The sequence below is a fragment of the Oncorhynchus clarkii genome, chromosome 6 (assembly GCF_045791955.1).
Source record: "Oncorhynchus clarkii lewisi isolate Uvic-CL-2024 chromosome 6, UVic_Ocla_1.0, whole genome shotgun sequence".
Classification (NCBI taxonomy): Eukaryota; Metazoa; Chordata; class Actinopteri; order Salmoniformes; family Salmonidae; genus Oncorhynchus; species Oncorhynchus clarkii.
Window position 1 is genome coordinate 12,438,708 of NC_092152.1, and position 16,468 is coordinate 12,455,175.

Sequence of the window (16,468 nt, forward strand, 5' to 3'; positions counted from 1 at the left end):
ATATATTATTTCTGTGTTGGTGTGTGTAGAACATATTAATATATATCTGTGTTGGTGTGTGTAGAACATAATCATATATTATTTCTGTGTTGGTGTGTGTAGAACATATTAATATATTTCTGTGTTGTTGTGTGTAGAACATAATAATATATCCATGTTGGTGTGTGTAGAACATGATATTATATTATATCTGTGTTGGTGTGTGTGTATTTGAGGGTGTGTATGATAGAATGTCGGCAGTGTATGTACAGTATGTGTTTTTAAGCAAACTGCATTTGTTGGTGAGTATGTGTGTGTGTGCGCGTGTGTGTGTACCGTTTGACAGCCAGGGCCAGGTTCTCCATCTCAGCGTTGTGCTGTTTGATCTCTCTGGTGAAACTCATGATGAGTCTCTCATACTGAGGCACCATCCTGGGCTCTGCCATACTGATGTTCTGATACAGCGTGGCTGCCTGCTCATTCCTACAGACACAATACACAATACATTTCAACAGTGTTGACAGTGTTGTTGTACTTTGAAATGGAAGCTTACTCATCATGGGCTGGGTTCACGTATCTAGGCTATTTGTTGAACTGGAGAAGAAGTAGGTTTAACACTTAGGGGGGTGAAACACACCTGTTCATCTGTATACCTGTGAGGCCCACAGTATTTACCTAATATCTACATGCTCATTCAGGTACTTAAATGTTAATTTCTCATTTCCCTGACTGCATAATAACTGTGGAGCCATTGTTAATAACTCATTCATGCTTTGGTAAAAGTGGGTCAGATAGGTAGAGGTATCTAAAGTGTGTGGGTCAGATAGGTAGAGGTATCTAAAGTGTGTGGGTCAGATAGGTAGAGGTATCTAAAGTGTGTGGGTCAAATAGGTAGAGGTATCTAAAGTGTGTGGGTCAGACAGGTAGAGGTATCTAAAGTGTGTGGGTCAGATAGGTAGAGGTATCTAAAGTGTGTGGGTCAGATAGGTAGAGGTATCTAAAGTGTGTGGGTCAGATAGGTAGAGGTATCTAAAGTGTGTGGGTCAGACAGGTAGAGGTATCTAAAGTGTGTGGGTCAGATAGGTAGAGGTATCTAAAGTGTGTGGGTCAGACAGGTAGAGGTATCTAAAGTGTGTGGGTCAGACAGGTAGAGGTATCTAAAGTGTGTGGGTCAGATAGGTAGAGGTATCTAAAGTGTGTGGGTCAGATAGGTAGAGGTATCTAAAGTGTGTGGGTCAGACAGGTAGAGGTATCTAAAGTGTGTGGGTCAGATAGGTAGAGGTATCTAAAGTGTGTGGGTCAGATAGGTAGAGGTATCTAAAGTGTGTGGGTCAGATAGGTAGAGGTATCTAAAGTGTGTGGGTCAGACAGGTAGAGGTATCTAAAGTGTGTGGGTCAGATAGGTAGAGGTATCTAAAGTGTGTGGGTCAGACAGGTAGAGGTATCTAAAGTGTGTGGGTCAGATAGGTAGAGGTATCTAAAGTGTGTGGGTCAGATAGGTAGAGGTATCTAAAGTGTGTGGGTCAGATAGGTAGAGGTATCTAAAGTGTGTGGGTCAGATAGGTAGAGGTATCTAAAGTGTGTGGGTCATATAGGTAGAGGTATCTAAAGTGTGTGGGTCAAGTGTGTGGGTCAGATAGGTAGAGGTATCTAAAGTGTGTGGGTCATATAGGTAGAGGTATCTAAAGTGTGTGGGTCAGATAGGTAGAGGTATCTAAAGTGTGTGGGTCAGACAGGTAGAGGTATCTAAAGTGTGTGGGTCAGATAGGTAGAGGTATCTAGTGTGTGGGTCAGATAGGTAGAGGTATCTAAAGTGTGTGGGTCAGATAGGTAGAGGTATCTAAAGTGTGTGGGTCAGATAGGTAGAGGTATCTAAAGTGTGTGGGTCAGATAGGTAGAGGTATCTAAAGTGTGTGGGTCAGATAGGTAGAGGTATCTAAAGTGTGTGGGTCAGACAGGTAGAGGTATCTAAAGTGTGTGGGTCAGATAGGTAGAGGTATCTAAAGTGTGTGGGTCAGATAGGTAGAGGTATCTAAAGTGTGTGGGTCAGACAGGTAGAGGTATCTAAAGTGTGTGGGTCAGATAGGTAGAGGTATCTAAAGTGTGTGGGTCAGACAGGTAGAGGTATCTAAAGTGTGTGGGTCAGACAGGTAGAGGTATCTAACGTGTGTGGGTCAGATAGGTAGAGGTATCTAAAGTGTGTGGGTCAGATAGGTAGAGGTATCTAAAGTGTGTGGGTCAGATAGGTAGAGGTATCTAAAGTGTGTGAGTGTGTGTTTTCCTTCAACATGGTGGCCAGATTACAATCCTTAAGCATATAGACTCACTGTCACAGTCAACAGCCCTGTCAAGACAGGCAGCATCACTGGGACACGCCACGGGTCATACAATCCGGGGCTTACAGAGAGATCACCTTCCTACATGCAAGCTAAGAAATGCAAAATACTTTTAACAGCAATACTTTTGATAGTAATACTTTTAATAGCAATACGTTTGATAGTAATACTTTTAACAGCAATACTTTTGATAGTAATACTTTTAACAGCAATACTTTTGATAGTAATCAAAAGTGACAGAGGTGCTTGGAGTTATCTCATGTTTATAACACATCTAGTTACCAGCTTTCTTAAAGTAGAACTACTTAGGAGGGGAACCACAACTGATCACTGCTGTGAGTGAGCTCCCTCCTGGGTGTGCTCTGGGCATTAGTACATTCAGAGCATTGTCAGATTGTCCCGTTAGTAAATTCAGAGCGTTTTGCTCTCATTTAGAGCACTCACTGGACGCTCTGGCCGAGCAGTAGGGTTGAGCATTCTGACCTCACAACGGCAGTCAAGCACCCAGGATAACTGGCTAACGTTGGCTAGCTGGTAGCTACTTCCAGACACATAATGAGAGAACACCTCACTCTGATCATTTTACTTGCCCGGTTAGTCTGTTTACATGTTATCCAGAGCGTTGGTGACTGTAACTGTGCTGCTGGCAACAATTTAATGACACATTTTTGCTGAAGTTTACTGATCCCGGCCATATTCAACGGTTGTTGAGCGTTCGTAAATGAATCAGTTATTCTGCACTCCGGCACACTCAGACTAGAGTGCTCTGAAATTGGAGTAGATAGCCAGAGTGAATTTACAAACTCTGTTACCATGGAATTGCCCTATTGTGACCTCAGTCTCTGGATGTAGGCCTACTGTCTTTTTGAGGTTGGGCCCCCCTAGTGATTTTATCTGCTGCACCAGAAAACCCTCTGTCTCCAACCCTAATGGAGGGCCCCAGGGGTGGCCCTTTTCAAAGAAGCAGGCTAAGATGTTAGTTCCGATGGGTGTCTTTGTACAGCTGGTGAGGCTGGTGATCAAACAGTCATAATGAGGTCTATTTAAGATGTGATGGGATACATAGAATCACTGTGTTAATCAATGTCCCCTCCATGGTATTGTTAGCCGGTGTCTCAGTCCCATTCCCAGCCCTAGGGGGCAGGGTTCTCCCTCTAACTGCTCAATGGGACCTCATTTCATAACCTGTCATAGGATAGGCTACTGATACCTACCTTTCACTCCTCCCTTTCTTTTTCTCTTTCTTTCGGGTTAGGTTGCTGCATTTCTATTGGTCCTCCAAGAGATAACTGATGTATTAGAGCTAAACTGACCTGAGCACACACACACACGCACACACACAAATAGGTGGAGCAGGTGTCCTAACCTCATTTTGCCAATATCATTGGAAACCGGAATAGAACAGCAGTTTCAATTTAAAAAACACAACAATCATACAACAAATATTGAGTATATTTATTTTATGAATCTAAATAAGGGCAGAACCTTCCTGTAGTCTATTGGTTACACACACTGAAAAAGTACATTGAAACTGTTTTATGACAATATGTAAAGAAAAATAATTTGAATGAGCCTATATTTTTTTGTTGCAATGTAAACCATACCTCACCTGGGTATGAACTTGGCATGGTCCCCCAGTCGGGTCTGGAAATCTTCCCAGGCCGGAGAAGAGACTTCCCAGCTCTCGCTCTCCATGTTCCCACAATACACTTGCTCCGAGATCCCGAGGAAGCCGCTAATGAACTCCGCTAGATTGATAGTCCCGTCTCTGTCGGTGTCCAGTTTAGAGAATATGTGCTCTCTCTCCGTCGGTGGAACATTGAGCTCTGAGCAGATTTGAATAAACTCGTATTTTTCAATCTGTCCAGAATTATCCACATCACAAGCGTGAAAGAGCGAACACAAACTCTCCCGGTCCCTACCCATGCCTGGTAATGACATGGTTCAGTCCAGAGTTGAAAGCCCCAGAAAACAAGCACGCAGAAAACCACCAGGGGAAAGAACACTATGGGCAACAGCAATAAAGCAACGTTTTTAACCAAATAATTCCTTTTACCACCACTTTACGAACTTCAAGTCTGAGGTTTTTGTCCAAGTCGTTCAACACTGTCAATCACCTTATCGAGGTCCAGAAAATAAAACAAAAATAGAGCGTTCATTCTCTCCAGGACTTCGACCACATTGGGCTAACGGTATTAATGTGTCGTCCTTTGCCCTAGTATCATTTATCAAGTATTGTGTCGTCCTCTGCGGTGCTGTGACAGTCCCCTTGCCGCGGGTCTCTTGCCAGGTACACAGGTGGTGAGAGGTGGGGTGCGACAGCTGCTGACGCGGCTTACTTCTTGTGTTGGCCTCTCAACTTCGAGAACAGGCACAAAACAAACAAGAACTGTGTGCCCGGACACGCGCACTTACACAATTACCTGCAATAGGTTGAATAAACGAAACACAAGCAAAAACAACTGCGTTTCCATAGAGATAGTCTAGAAGACCAATACCCATTTCTGTCTACTAGATTTTTATTTTATTTAACCAGGCATGTCGGTTAAGAACAAATTCTAATTTACAACGAACAGGGAGTTAAACTACCTTGTGGGCTCAGATTCGATCTAGCAATCTTTCGGTTACAGGTCCAAAGAGCTAACCATTAGGCCACCTGCTGCCTGGGAAACTTTCACTAACAATCAGCATGTAAAAAAAAGAATAACAAATCTACAAAATATTTGTACCTTGACTAGATAGATGTAATTTGGATAAAGCTTTCCTGACACCACATCATTGTATGAAGGAGGTGATGGAAGGAGGGCCCTTGACACACTTGTGCTGTGGGCACTCTTCATTCTTTATATCACACAGGCTGTATTTACAAAGTCGTAGTAACTGTGGAGGAGTTTGTCAGATGTGTTACCAATTTCAACAATAAGTGTGTCTGTGTGTGTGTATCAAGTCAGCGGGTAGAGTGTAACAGTGGGGTTGTTGTCTCTGATCTCCTTCTCAGTAGAGATGTAGGCACAGCCATAGAGATGCAGTAGCTTCAACCTAGAGAGAGATAGAGCGAGAGAGAGACCTATCAAAATTCCCTGAACACTCTTCATGCTTCTTTATGCAACACAGGCTGTATTTAAAAAGTGTTTAATTTGATTTGAGTCATGCCTCTGTGGTAACTGTGGAGGACTTTGTCAGATGTGTTATCAATTTCAACAAAAAGTGTGTCTGAGAAAACCTAGTCAGTCGAACAACTGAATGCATTCAACTGAAATGTGTCTTCCGCATTTAACCCAACCCCTCTGAAACAGAAGTGTGAGGGGCTTCCATAATCGACATCCACGTCTTCAGCGCCAGGGGAACAGTGGGTTAACTGCCTTGCTCAGGGGCAGAACTACATATTTTTACCTAGTCAGCTCAGGGATTCAATCCCAGCAACCTTTTGGTTACTGGTCCAACGCTCTAGTGTGTGTATCAAGTCAGCGGGTAGAGTGTAACAGTGGGGTTGATGTCTCTGATCTCCTTCTCAGTAGGGATGTAGGCACAGCCGTAGAGGTGCAGTAGCTTCAACCTAGAGAGAGAGAGAGAGAGAGAGAGAGAGAGACCTATTCAAATTTCCTGAACAGAAATCAACAGAAAACTGACATTTCTAAGGGTCGTTGATTTTTCCTCTCAATCTATCTGCTCATCACTTTGTGTGTTATGCCTCTGGGGTTTCCCAAGGTACAGATCTAGGATCAGCTTCCCCTCCCCAATGTTAACCTTAGCCGTTAGTGGGGAAAACCACCCTACGTCGTTGACATGCATGTGTGCTTTAGTTTTACCGTTTACACTGCCTGCTGAGGTTGTGGATGGCCTCTGGGCTGATCTGGCAGAAGCTCAGTTTGACAGTGTGGAGATGAGTGCTGCAGTACTTTGCCAACAGGCTCACCCTGTTAGGGACACACAAGTTACACACACAGTCAGTGACACACAAGTTACACACACAGTCAGTGACACACAAGTTACACACACAGTCAGTGACACACACACACAGCCAAGAAGAAGTCAAGAATGTTATAAGCACTTTGAAATTTCAGACTTGATTCGATCTAATGAAAAATGTATCAAGCCCTACAAAAATATCCATTAATTATAATCCACATACAAATTCCCATTTCCTGTTTCTGCTGGAATATAATATATTCCTGCTGTAGCAAACTGTCTCAAAAAAATAAATATCCCAAAACAAAAAATATATGCAGTGCATTCGGAAAGTAATAAGACCCCTTGACTTTTTCCACATTTTGTTACGTTACAGCCTTATTCTAAAATGGATTGAATAAATAAAACATCCTCATCAATCTACTAACAATATCCCATAAATACAAAGTGAAAACATATTTTAAAATATTCCTTCAAATATGAAAATAAAAAACAGAAATACCTTATTTACATAAGTATTCAGACCCTTTGCTATGAGACAAAAAATTGAGTTCAGGTGCATCCTGTTTCCCATTGATCATCCTTGAGATGTTTCTACAACTTGAATGGAGTCCACCTGTGGTAAATTCAATTGATTGAACATGATTTGGAAAGGCACACACCTGTCTATGTAAGGTCCCACAGTTGACAGTGCATGTCAGAGAAAAAACCAAGCCATGAAGTTGAAAAAATTGTCCGTAAAGGTCAGAGACAGGATTGAGTCGCAGCACTCCACCAATCAGGCCTTTATGGTAGAGTGGCCAGACGGAAGCCACTCCTCAGTAAAAGGCACATGACAGCACTCTTGGAGTTTGCCAAAAGGCACTTAAAGGACTCTCAGACTATGAGAAACAAGATGATCTGGTCTGATGAAACCAAGATTGAACTCTTTAGCCTGAATGCAAAGCATCACATCTGGAGGAAACCAGACACAACTCATCATCTGGCCAATACCATCCCTACGGGGAAGCACGGTGGTAGCAGCATCATGCTGTGGGAATGTTTTTCAGTGGCAGGGACTGGGAGACTTGTCAGGATCGAGGGAAAAATGAATGGAGAAAAGTACAGAGAGATCCTTGATGAAAACCTGATCCAGAGCACTCAGTATCTCAGACTGCGGCGAAGGTTCACCTTCCAACAGGACAACGACAACCACGACACAACCAGCATTTTCAGTATTATTCAATAGATTCACCATCAACATCCAAAATACTATTTTCAAGATCTGGCCTTGAAATACATTCAAATACAGCCCGCAGAGATAAAATGGTGATTAATGCATTCATGATATCAATTTTGTCAGTAATAGGGCCGGAATCTAAATGTATCACTTGGGGGAGAGAAAAGGAGACACAACCCTTCAGTGATGTAACAGCTTTCCAAAATGTCGCAGGGTTCCCTGTACATTCAGATAGTGTAGTAACATCATATCTCATTTAGCTTTTTTAACTATTTTACACACAGATTTCTCAACCGCCTGAAAGACTGCCGAGTCTGTGAATCTCTGTTGTGTATGACTTCAGATAGCGCTGAACTAAACCAAGGGCAATACTTATTTCTAATTGTCCGTTTTTTAAATTTAGCCCAAACAACTACCTCTCCCCCTACTGTATTTATTTATTTGTTTTGCTCCTTCGCACTCCCATTATTTCTATCTCTACTTAGCACATTCTTCCACTGCAAATCTACCATTCCAGTGTTTTTTAAATATATTTTTTACTTGCTATATTGTATTTACTTCGCCACCATGGCGTTTCTTGCCTTTACCTCCCTTGTCTCACCTCATTTGCTCACATTGTACATAGACTTGTTTTTCTACTGTATTATTGACTGTATGTTTGTTTTCCTCCATGTGTAACTCTGTGTTGTTGTACCTGTCGAACAGCTTTGCTTTATCTTGGCCAGGTCGCAATTGTAAATGAGAACTTGTTCTCAACTAGCCTACCTGGTTAAATAAAGGTGTTCTCAACTAGCCTACCTGGTTAAATAAAGGTGTTCTCAACTAGCCTACCTGGTTAAATAAAGGTGTTCTCAACTAGCCTACCTGGTTAAATAAAGGTGAAATAAAAAAAAATACAAATAAAAAAGGGAGCATGTTGTCATGACGTTGGCCTGTGGGTAAGGTTTATGACCCCCCCATAAATACCTTTCTCCCTTCCCTCTCTCTTGACTCTACAGAGGGAATAGCCTTTGAATAGCCTTTGTTAAACATAGAGAGTCTGGGAACATCAAACAAGTGGAGGGAAAGGAACCATATGCGTTGGTACTTAATGAATATGATGTCAGTTCGGTTGTCATCTGAGAAATTATGAATGATGACAGGACGACCTAAACTATATCTGGGAAAGTCTACACATTATAGTTATCAGATTCACATGGAATTGTTGTGCAATTCAAATGTTTAAGTATAAAATTATTTGTGAAAAGATGAAATGTAATTTAAGCTTCCAAATGAGAGATTTGGGTTTTCACAAGGTTAGGGCTCTGCTCAATCAGTGGCCTGCCCCTGTGAAGAGACATGGGTTATAAACTATGAAACACACCCTTCTCTCCCTCCACTATATAAGCCCTTGACGAAAATGTAACCTCCTGTTCCGAGGACGATAGGACGACAGTCCATACGTTGAAAAGGACTAACATGTCAACTACAGAACCAAGCCAACCTCAGCGTGAGCTTTGGTTGCAAATAGTATGAACTTTGAAGTGATACATCCTAGCCGTTGAGTTAGCAGCGGCCGCTGTAAACGTGGGCTAGGAAAGGACGGACAGAGTATTCCATCTACCACACAACTACGACACTACAACATATCCCGTTCCCCACCAGAGACAGAGACACTCTTCAAATGACAAAGGACTCTGTTGGGCAACACGGCCTTCCATCTAGCACCAACCTATTGAAGCGCAGCTCAGAGTTAAAATGTATTGCATTTTCCTTTTCCAAATGGGCGGTAATTTAGAAAGCATAAGATTCGGTATTTACGATAGAGTAGCTGGCTACGGCCCGATAGAGACATCCCTTTGTTCTTCAGTCTTCCCGCTCTTTCACTCAAACCCAACCCCCATTCTTTGTGTAACCAGCTGTCATATCTGTTCCATCCGCTAGGGACGTTTTCCTTTATGACATAATTTGTAATCAATATATGATTCATTCTGTGTATATGTAATTCTGTGTGATTAGTTAGGTATTTAGTACATAAATAATTAAACCCAATTTTGTATTGCTGATCCAACTTGTTAGCAAGGGTTCGTGAAGATAACCAAGAATATACAACTTTCAGATGAGACTGAAATAAGGTGACAATTAATATTGACTGCTATTGATGTAAAATATTAATAGGTCTTTACGAGTTTATTCGGAAGATAACAGCTCTATAAATATTATTTCGTGGTGCGCCGACTTTCTAGTTAATTACATTTACATGATTAGCTCAATCAGGTAATATTAATTACAGAGAAAGGATTTGATAGAATAGCATGTCCTACTACTTAATCCGGCATAGCCAAAGACACGACAATGTTTATCTACAATACAATTGAAAACATTTGAGAAGGGATTCAGAGCCAACTCTGGGTCAGGTATAGATGCAATACAATCAAAGTCACCAAAATAAAGGTCACAAAAAAAAAGGCCTGTTCATTGAAATGATCAAAATTCCTCTTGTTAATAAAACAAGGTTTGGATCTAGGCATCCATATATCCCTGACACATACAATGAGGCATTGGACACTAATATCCATAGCAAATACCCAATTTCTCTGGACTATTTGAAAATATGAGGTCAATCAAAGTCGATTTCGTTTGGACAAGTGGCTTTGTAATCAGCTGGGTTAAAAGCAGTGGTCAGAGCTTAATCATTGCTTTAAAGCAGTGCGTCTTTGTGACAGTGGTCACTGTGCGGTCATTAAAGTCTCTAGTAGTTTGTTGCTAGTGAATAACCAATCCCTTTCATAGTGTGCAGATTAATGGAAGAATCCAATGAACAATATTAATGTGTTGTGTGTCAACAAAGTTACAGACACGGCAACCAGTGGAAGTGCAATTCAAGTGCAGGTTGAGTCAAATCAAATCAAATTTTATGTGTCACATCCACATGGTTAGCAGATGTTAATGCGAGAGTAGCGAAATGCTTGTGCTTCTATTTCCGACAATGCAGTAATAACCAACGAGTAATCTAACCTAACAATTTCACAACAGTTACCTTATACACACAAGTGTAAAGGGATGAAGAATATGTACATAAAGATATATGAATGAGTGATGGTACAGAACGGCATAGGCAAAATGAAGTAGATGGTATCGAGTACAGTATATACATATGAGATGAGTAATGTAGGGTATGTAAAACATTATATTAAGTGGCATTGTTTAAAGTGGCTAGTGATGCATGTATTACATAAAGATGGCAAGATGAAGTAGATGGTATCGAGTACAGTATATACATATGAGATGAGTAATGTAGGGTATGTAAACATTATATTAAGTGGCATTGTTTAAAGTGGCTAGTGATACATTTTTTACATGTATGGCAGCAGCCACTCAATGTTAGTGGTGACTGTTTAACAGTCTGATGGCCTTGAGATAGAAGCTGTTTTTCAGTCTCTCGGCCCCTGCTTTGATGCACCTGTACTGACCTCGCCTTCTGGATGATAGCGGGGTGAACAGGCAGTGGCTCGGGTGGTTGTTGTCCTTGATGATCTTTATGGCCTTCCTGTGACATCGGGTGGTGTAGGTGTCCTGGAGGGCAGGTAGTTTGCCCCCGGTGATGCGTTGTGCAGACCTCACTACCCTCTGGTGAGCCTTACGGTTGTGGGCAGAGCAGTTGCCGTACCAGGTGGTGATACAGCCCGACAGGATGCTCTCGATTGTGCATCTGTAAAAGTTTGTCAGTGTTTTTGGTGACAAGCCAAATTTCTTCAGCCTCCTGAGGTTGAAGAGGAGCTGCTGCGCCTTCTTCACGATGCTGTCTGTGTGGGTGGACCAATTCGGTTTGTCAGTGATGTGTCCGCCGAGGAACTTAAAACTTACTACCCTCTCCACTACTGTCCCGTCGATGTGAATAGGGGGGTGCTCCCTCTGCTGTTTCCAGAAGTCCACGATCTCCTCCTTTGTTTTGTTGACGTTGAGTGTAAGGTTATTTTCCTGACACCACACTCCGAGGGCCCTCACCTCCTCCCTGTCTCATCGTTGTTGGTAATCGTTGGTAATCGTTGTTGGGGCGGCAGGGTAGCCTAGTGGTTAGAGCTTTGGACTAGTAACCGGAAGGTTGCAAGTTCAAACCCCGGAGCTGACAAGGTACAAATCTCTGAGACCCAGAGCTTGATGATGAGTTTGGTGGGTACTATGGTGTTAAATGCTGAGCTGTAGTCGATGAACAGCATTCTCACATAGGTATTCCTCTTGTGATTGGCAGTGTGGTTGTGATTGTGTCGTCTGTGGACCTGTTGGGGCGGTAAGCAAATTGGAGTGGGTCTAGGGTGTCAGGTATTCCTTGACTAGTCTCTCAAAGCACTTCATGATGACGGAGCGGTAGTCATTTAGCTCAGTTACTTTAGCTTTCTTGGGAACAGGAACAATGGTGGCCCTCTTGAAGCAGAGGGTTGATTGAATATATTCGTAAACACACCAGCCAGCTGGTCTGCGCATGCTCTGAGGACGCGGCTGGGGATGATGTCTGGGCTTCCAGCCTTGCGAGGGTTAACACGTTTAAATGTTTTACTCACGTCGGCTGCAGTGAAGGAGAGTCCGCAGGTTTTGGTAGCGGGCCGTATTGTCCTCAAAGCGAGCAAAGAAGTTGTTTAGTCTGTCTGGGAGCAAGACATCCTGGTCCGCGACGGGGCTGGTTTTCTTTTTCTAATCCGTGATTGACTGTAGACCCTGCCACATACCTCTTGTGTCTGAACCGTTGAATTGCGACTCTACTTGTCTCTATACTGATGCTTAGCTTGTTTGATTGCCTTGCTACACTGTTTGTATTCCGTCATGTTTCCGGTCACCTTGCCCTGGTTAAAAGCAGTGGTTTGCGCTTTCAGTTTTGCGTGAATGCTGCCATCAATCCATGGTTTCTGGTTGGGGAATGTTTTAACAGTTGCTGTGGGTACAACATCGCCAATACACTTGCTAATGAACTCGAATCAGCGTATTCGTCAATGTTGTTGTTTGACGCAATGTGGAACATATCCCAATCCACGTGATCGAAGCAATCTTAAAGCGTGGAATCAGATTGGTCGGACCAGCGTTGAACAGACCTGAGCGCGGGAGCTTCCTGTTTTAGTTTTTGTCTATAGGCTGGAAGCAACAAAATGGAATTGTGGTCAGCTTTTCCGAAATGAGGGCGGGGGAGGGCCTTATATCCATCGCGGAAGTTAGAATAACAATGATCTAGGGTTTTACCAGCCCTGGTAGCACAATCAATATGCTGATAGAATTTAGGGAGTCTTGTTTTCAGATTAGCCTTGTTAAAATCCTCAGCTTCAATGAATGCAGCCTCGGGATATGTGGTTTCCAGTTTACATAGAGTCAAATAAAGTTCATTCAGGGCCATCGATGTGTCTGCTTGGGGGGGAATATATGCGGCTGTGATTATAATCGAAGAGAATTCTCTTGGTAGATAATGCGGTCGACATTTGATTGTGAGGAATTCTAAGTCAGGTGAACAGAAGGACTTGAGTTCCTGTATGTTGTTATGATCACACCACGTCTCGTTAATCATAAGGCATACCCCCCGCTCCTCTTCTAACCAGAAAGATGTTTGTTTCTGTCGACGCGATGAGTGAAGAAACCAGGTGGCTGCACCGACTCCGATAGCGTCTCTCGAGTGAGCCATGTTTCCGTGAAGCAAAGAACGTTACAGTCCCTGATGTCCCTCTGGAATGCTACCCTTGCTTGGATTTCATCAACCTTGTTGTCAAGAGACTGGACATTGGCGAGTAGTATGTTCGGGAGCGGTGCGTGATGTGCCCGTCTCCGGAGCCTGACCAGAAGACCGCTTCGTCTGCCCCTTTTACGGCGTGGTTCTATTGGTTCGCCGGCTGGGATCTGATCCATTGTCCCGGGTGGTGGGCAAAACACAGGATCCGCTTCGGGACAGTCGTATTCCTGGTCGTAATGATGGTGAGTTGACGTTGCTCTTATATCCAGTAGTTCCTCCCGACTGTATGTAATAAAACCTAAGATTACCAGGGGTATCAATGTAATAAATAACACGTAAAAAAACAAAATACTGCATAGTTTCCTAGGAACGCGAAGCGAGGCGGCCATCTCTGTCGGTGCCGGAAGTAGATGTAGAGTATGTGATATATTATAGTATCCCTGTAACATAGTCTCTGTCCCAAATGGCACCAGCTTCCCTATATAGTACAGTATCAGAAACCTATGGACCCCAGGAAGAGTATCTGCTGCTTCTGCAAAAGCTAATGAGGATCCAAATAAACACATAATACAAGTAGTGCACTATAAAGGAAATAGGGTGCCATTTAAGACACACTGATAGTGTAGCCTACCCTCTGTTCCCTGTGGCGGTGGAGCTCAGGTCCAGGTGCTGCAGGCATCTACAGGCCACAGCTACAGCCTTAACACCAGCATCACTCACCTTACCGCAGCCACTTAGATCCAACAACCTGACACACACCAAGACAATACACACAGACATGCATACACACACCACAGACAAAGACACAGACACACACACGGACACACACAGACACACACAGACACACACACACACACACACACACACACACACACACACACACACACACACACACACACACACACACACACACACACACACACACACACACACACACACACACACACACACACACAAGCAAACGTGTGAAACAAGAGTGAATGACTGAATGAATGAGTGATTGACTTACAGGCTGGCTTTTTGCGTATTCACACTAGCATACCTGATGTGGGGAGCATGGGTGCTGATCTTGTGCAGGCTCATGTCAGTGACTCCAGGGCAGGAGCTGAGGGTCAGCCTCTGGAGTTCAGGGCACTGCAGAAGGACCTGATGAACTGTCTGATCACTCACCTATACAGGTGGGATGAACATCAATGACTACTAATAATATTTACATATCCTACATTACTAATAATATTTACATATCCTACATTACTAATCTCATATGTACATACAGTGCCTTGCGAAAGTATTCGGCCCCCTTGAACTTTGCGACCTTTTGCCACATTTCAGGCTTCAAACATAAAGATATAAAACTGTATTTTTTTGTGAAGAATCAACAACAAGTGGGACACAATCATGAAGTGGAACAACATTTATTGGATATTTCAAACTTTTTTAACAAATCAAAAACTGAAAAATTGGGCGTGCAAAATTATTCAGCCCCCTTAAGTTAATACTTTGTAGCGCCACCTTTTGCTGCGATTACAGCTGTAAGTCACTTGGGGTATGTCTCTATCAGTTTTGCACATCGAGAGACTGACATTTTTTCCCATTCCTCCTTGCAAAACAGCTCGAGCTCAGTGAGGTTGGATGGAGAGCATTTGTGAACAGCAGTTTTCAGTTCTTTCCACAGATTCTCGATTGGATTCAGGTCTGGACTTTGACTTGGCCATTCTAACACCTGTATATGTTTATTATTGAACCATTCCATTGTAGATTTTGCTTTATGTTTTGGATCATTGTCTTGTTGGAAGACAAATCTCCGTCCCAGTCTCAGGTCTTTTGCAGACTCCATCAGGTTTTCTTCCAGAATGGTCCTGTATTTGGCTCCATCAATCTTCCCATCAATTTTAACCATCTTCCCTGTCCCTGCTGAAGAAAAGCAGGCCCAAACCATGATGCTGCCACCACCATGTTTGACAGTGGGGATGGTGTGTTCAGCTGTGTTGCTTTTACGCCAAACATAACGTTTTGCATTGTTGCCAAAAGTTCAATTTTGGTTTCATCTGACCAGAGCACCTTCTTCCACATGTTTGGTGTGTCTCCCAGGTGGCTTGTGGCAAACTTTAAACAACACTTTTTATGGATATCTTTAAGAAATGTCTTTCTTCTTGCCACTCTTCCATAAAGGCCAGATCTGTGCAATATATGACTGATTGTTGTCTTATGGACAGAGTCTCCCACCTCAGCTGTAGATCTCTGCAGTTCATCCAGAGTGATCATGGGCCTCTTGGCTGCATCTCTGATCAGTCTTCTCCTTGTATGAGCTGAAAGTTTAGAGGGACGGCCAGGTCTTGGTAGATTTGCAGTGGTCTGATACTCCTTCCATTTCAATATTATCGCTTGCACAGTGCTCCTTGGGATGTTTAAAGCTTGGGAAATATTTTTGTATCCAAATCTGGCTTTAAACTTCTTCACAACAGTATCTCGGACCTGCCTGGAGTGTTCCTTGTTCTTCATGATGCTCTCTGCGCTTTTAACGGACCTCTGAGACTATCACAGTGCAGGTGCATTTATACGGAGACTTGATTACACACAGGTGGATTGTATTTATCATCATTAGTCATTTAGGTCAACATTGGATCATTCAGAGATCCTCACTGAACTTCTGGAGAGAGTTTGCTGCACTGAAAGTAAAGGGGCTCAATCATTTTGCACGCCCAATTTTTCAGTTGTTGATTTGTTAAAAAAGTTTGAAATATCCAATAAATGTTGTTCCACTTCATGATTGTGTCCCACTTGTTGTTGATTCTTCACAAAAAAATACAGTTTTATATCTTTATGTTTGAAGCCTGAAATGTGGCAAAAGGTCGCAAAGTTCAAGGGGGCCGAATACTTTCGCAAGGCACTGTATATACTGTATTCTACACCATCTACTGCATCTTGCCTAAGCCGCACGGCCATCACTCATCTATATATATACTGTATTCTACACCATCTACTGCATCTTGCCTAAGCCTCACGGCCATCGCTCATCCATATATATACTGTATTCTATACCATCTACTGCATCTTGCCTAAGCCACACGGCCATCACTCATCCATATATATACTGTATTCTATACCATCTACTGCATCTTGCCTAAGCCTCACGGCCATCACTCATCCATATATATACTGTATTCTATACCATCTACTGCATCTTGCCTAAGCCACACGGCCATCACTCATCCATATATATACTGTATTCTATACCATCTACTGCATCTTGCCTAAGCCACACGGCCATCACTCATCCATATATATACTGTATTCTATACCATCTACTGCATCTTGCCTAAGCCTCACGGCCAT

General features: G+C 42.8%; 2 protein-coding genes across 2 annotated transcripts in view; both read right to left on the bottom strand.

Annotated features, from left to right (window-relative positions):
* Window positions 1-4,677, bottom strand: part of LOC139410629 (ras and EF-hand domain-containing protein-like) — a 32,192-nt gene extending 27,515 nt beyond the window's left edge. Inside the window, exons 1-2 of the mRNA XM_071155970.1 lie at window positions 3,925-4,677; window positions 316-462 (exon numbers count right to left, since the gene is read on the bottom strand). Of these exons, the coding sequence (XP_071012071.1) occupies window positions 316-462; window positions 3,925-4,256 (479 nt within the window). The 5' untranslated portion in view covers window positions 4,257-4,677. The remainder of the gene's footprint in view (window positions 1-315; window positions 463-3,924) is intronic.
* A 311-nt stretch (window positions 4,678-4,988) lies between these two features.
* LOC139411911 (uncharacterized) overlaps window positions 4,989-16,468 on the bottom strand; it is a 21,319-nt gene continuing 9,839 nt past the window's right edge. The window contains exons 10-14 of the mRNA XM_071158665.1: window positions 14,175-14,302; window positions 13,764-13,880; window positions 6,125-6,232; window positions 5,709-5,871; window positions 4,989-5,354 (exon numbers count right to left, since the gene is read on the bottom strand). Coding sequence (XP_071014766.1) covers window positions 5,775-5,871; window positions 6,125-6,232; window positions 13,764-13,880; window positions 14,175-14,302 — 450 coding nt within the window. The 3' untranslated portion in view covers window positions 4,989-5,354; window positions 5,709-5,774. The remainder of the gene's footprint in view (window positions 5,355-5,708; window positions 5,872-6,124; window positions 6,233-13,763; window positions 13,881-14,174; window positions 14,303-16,468) is intronic.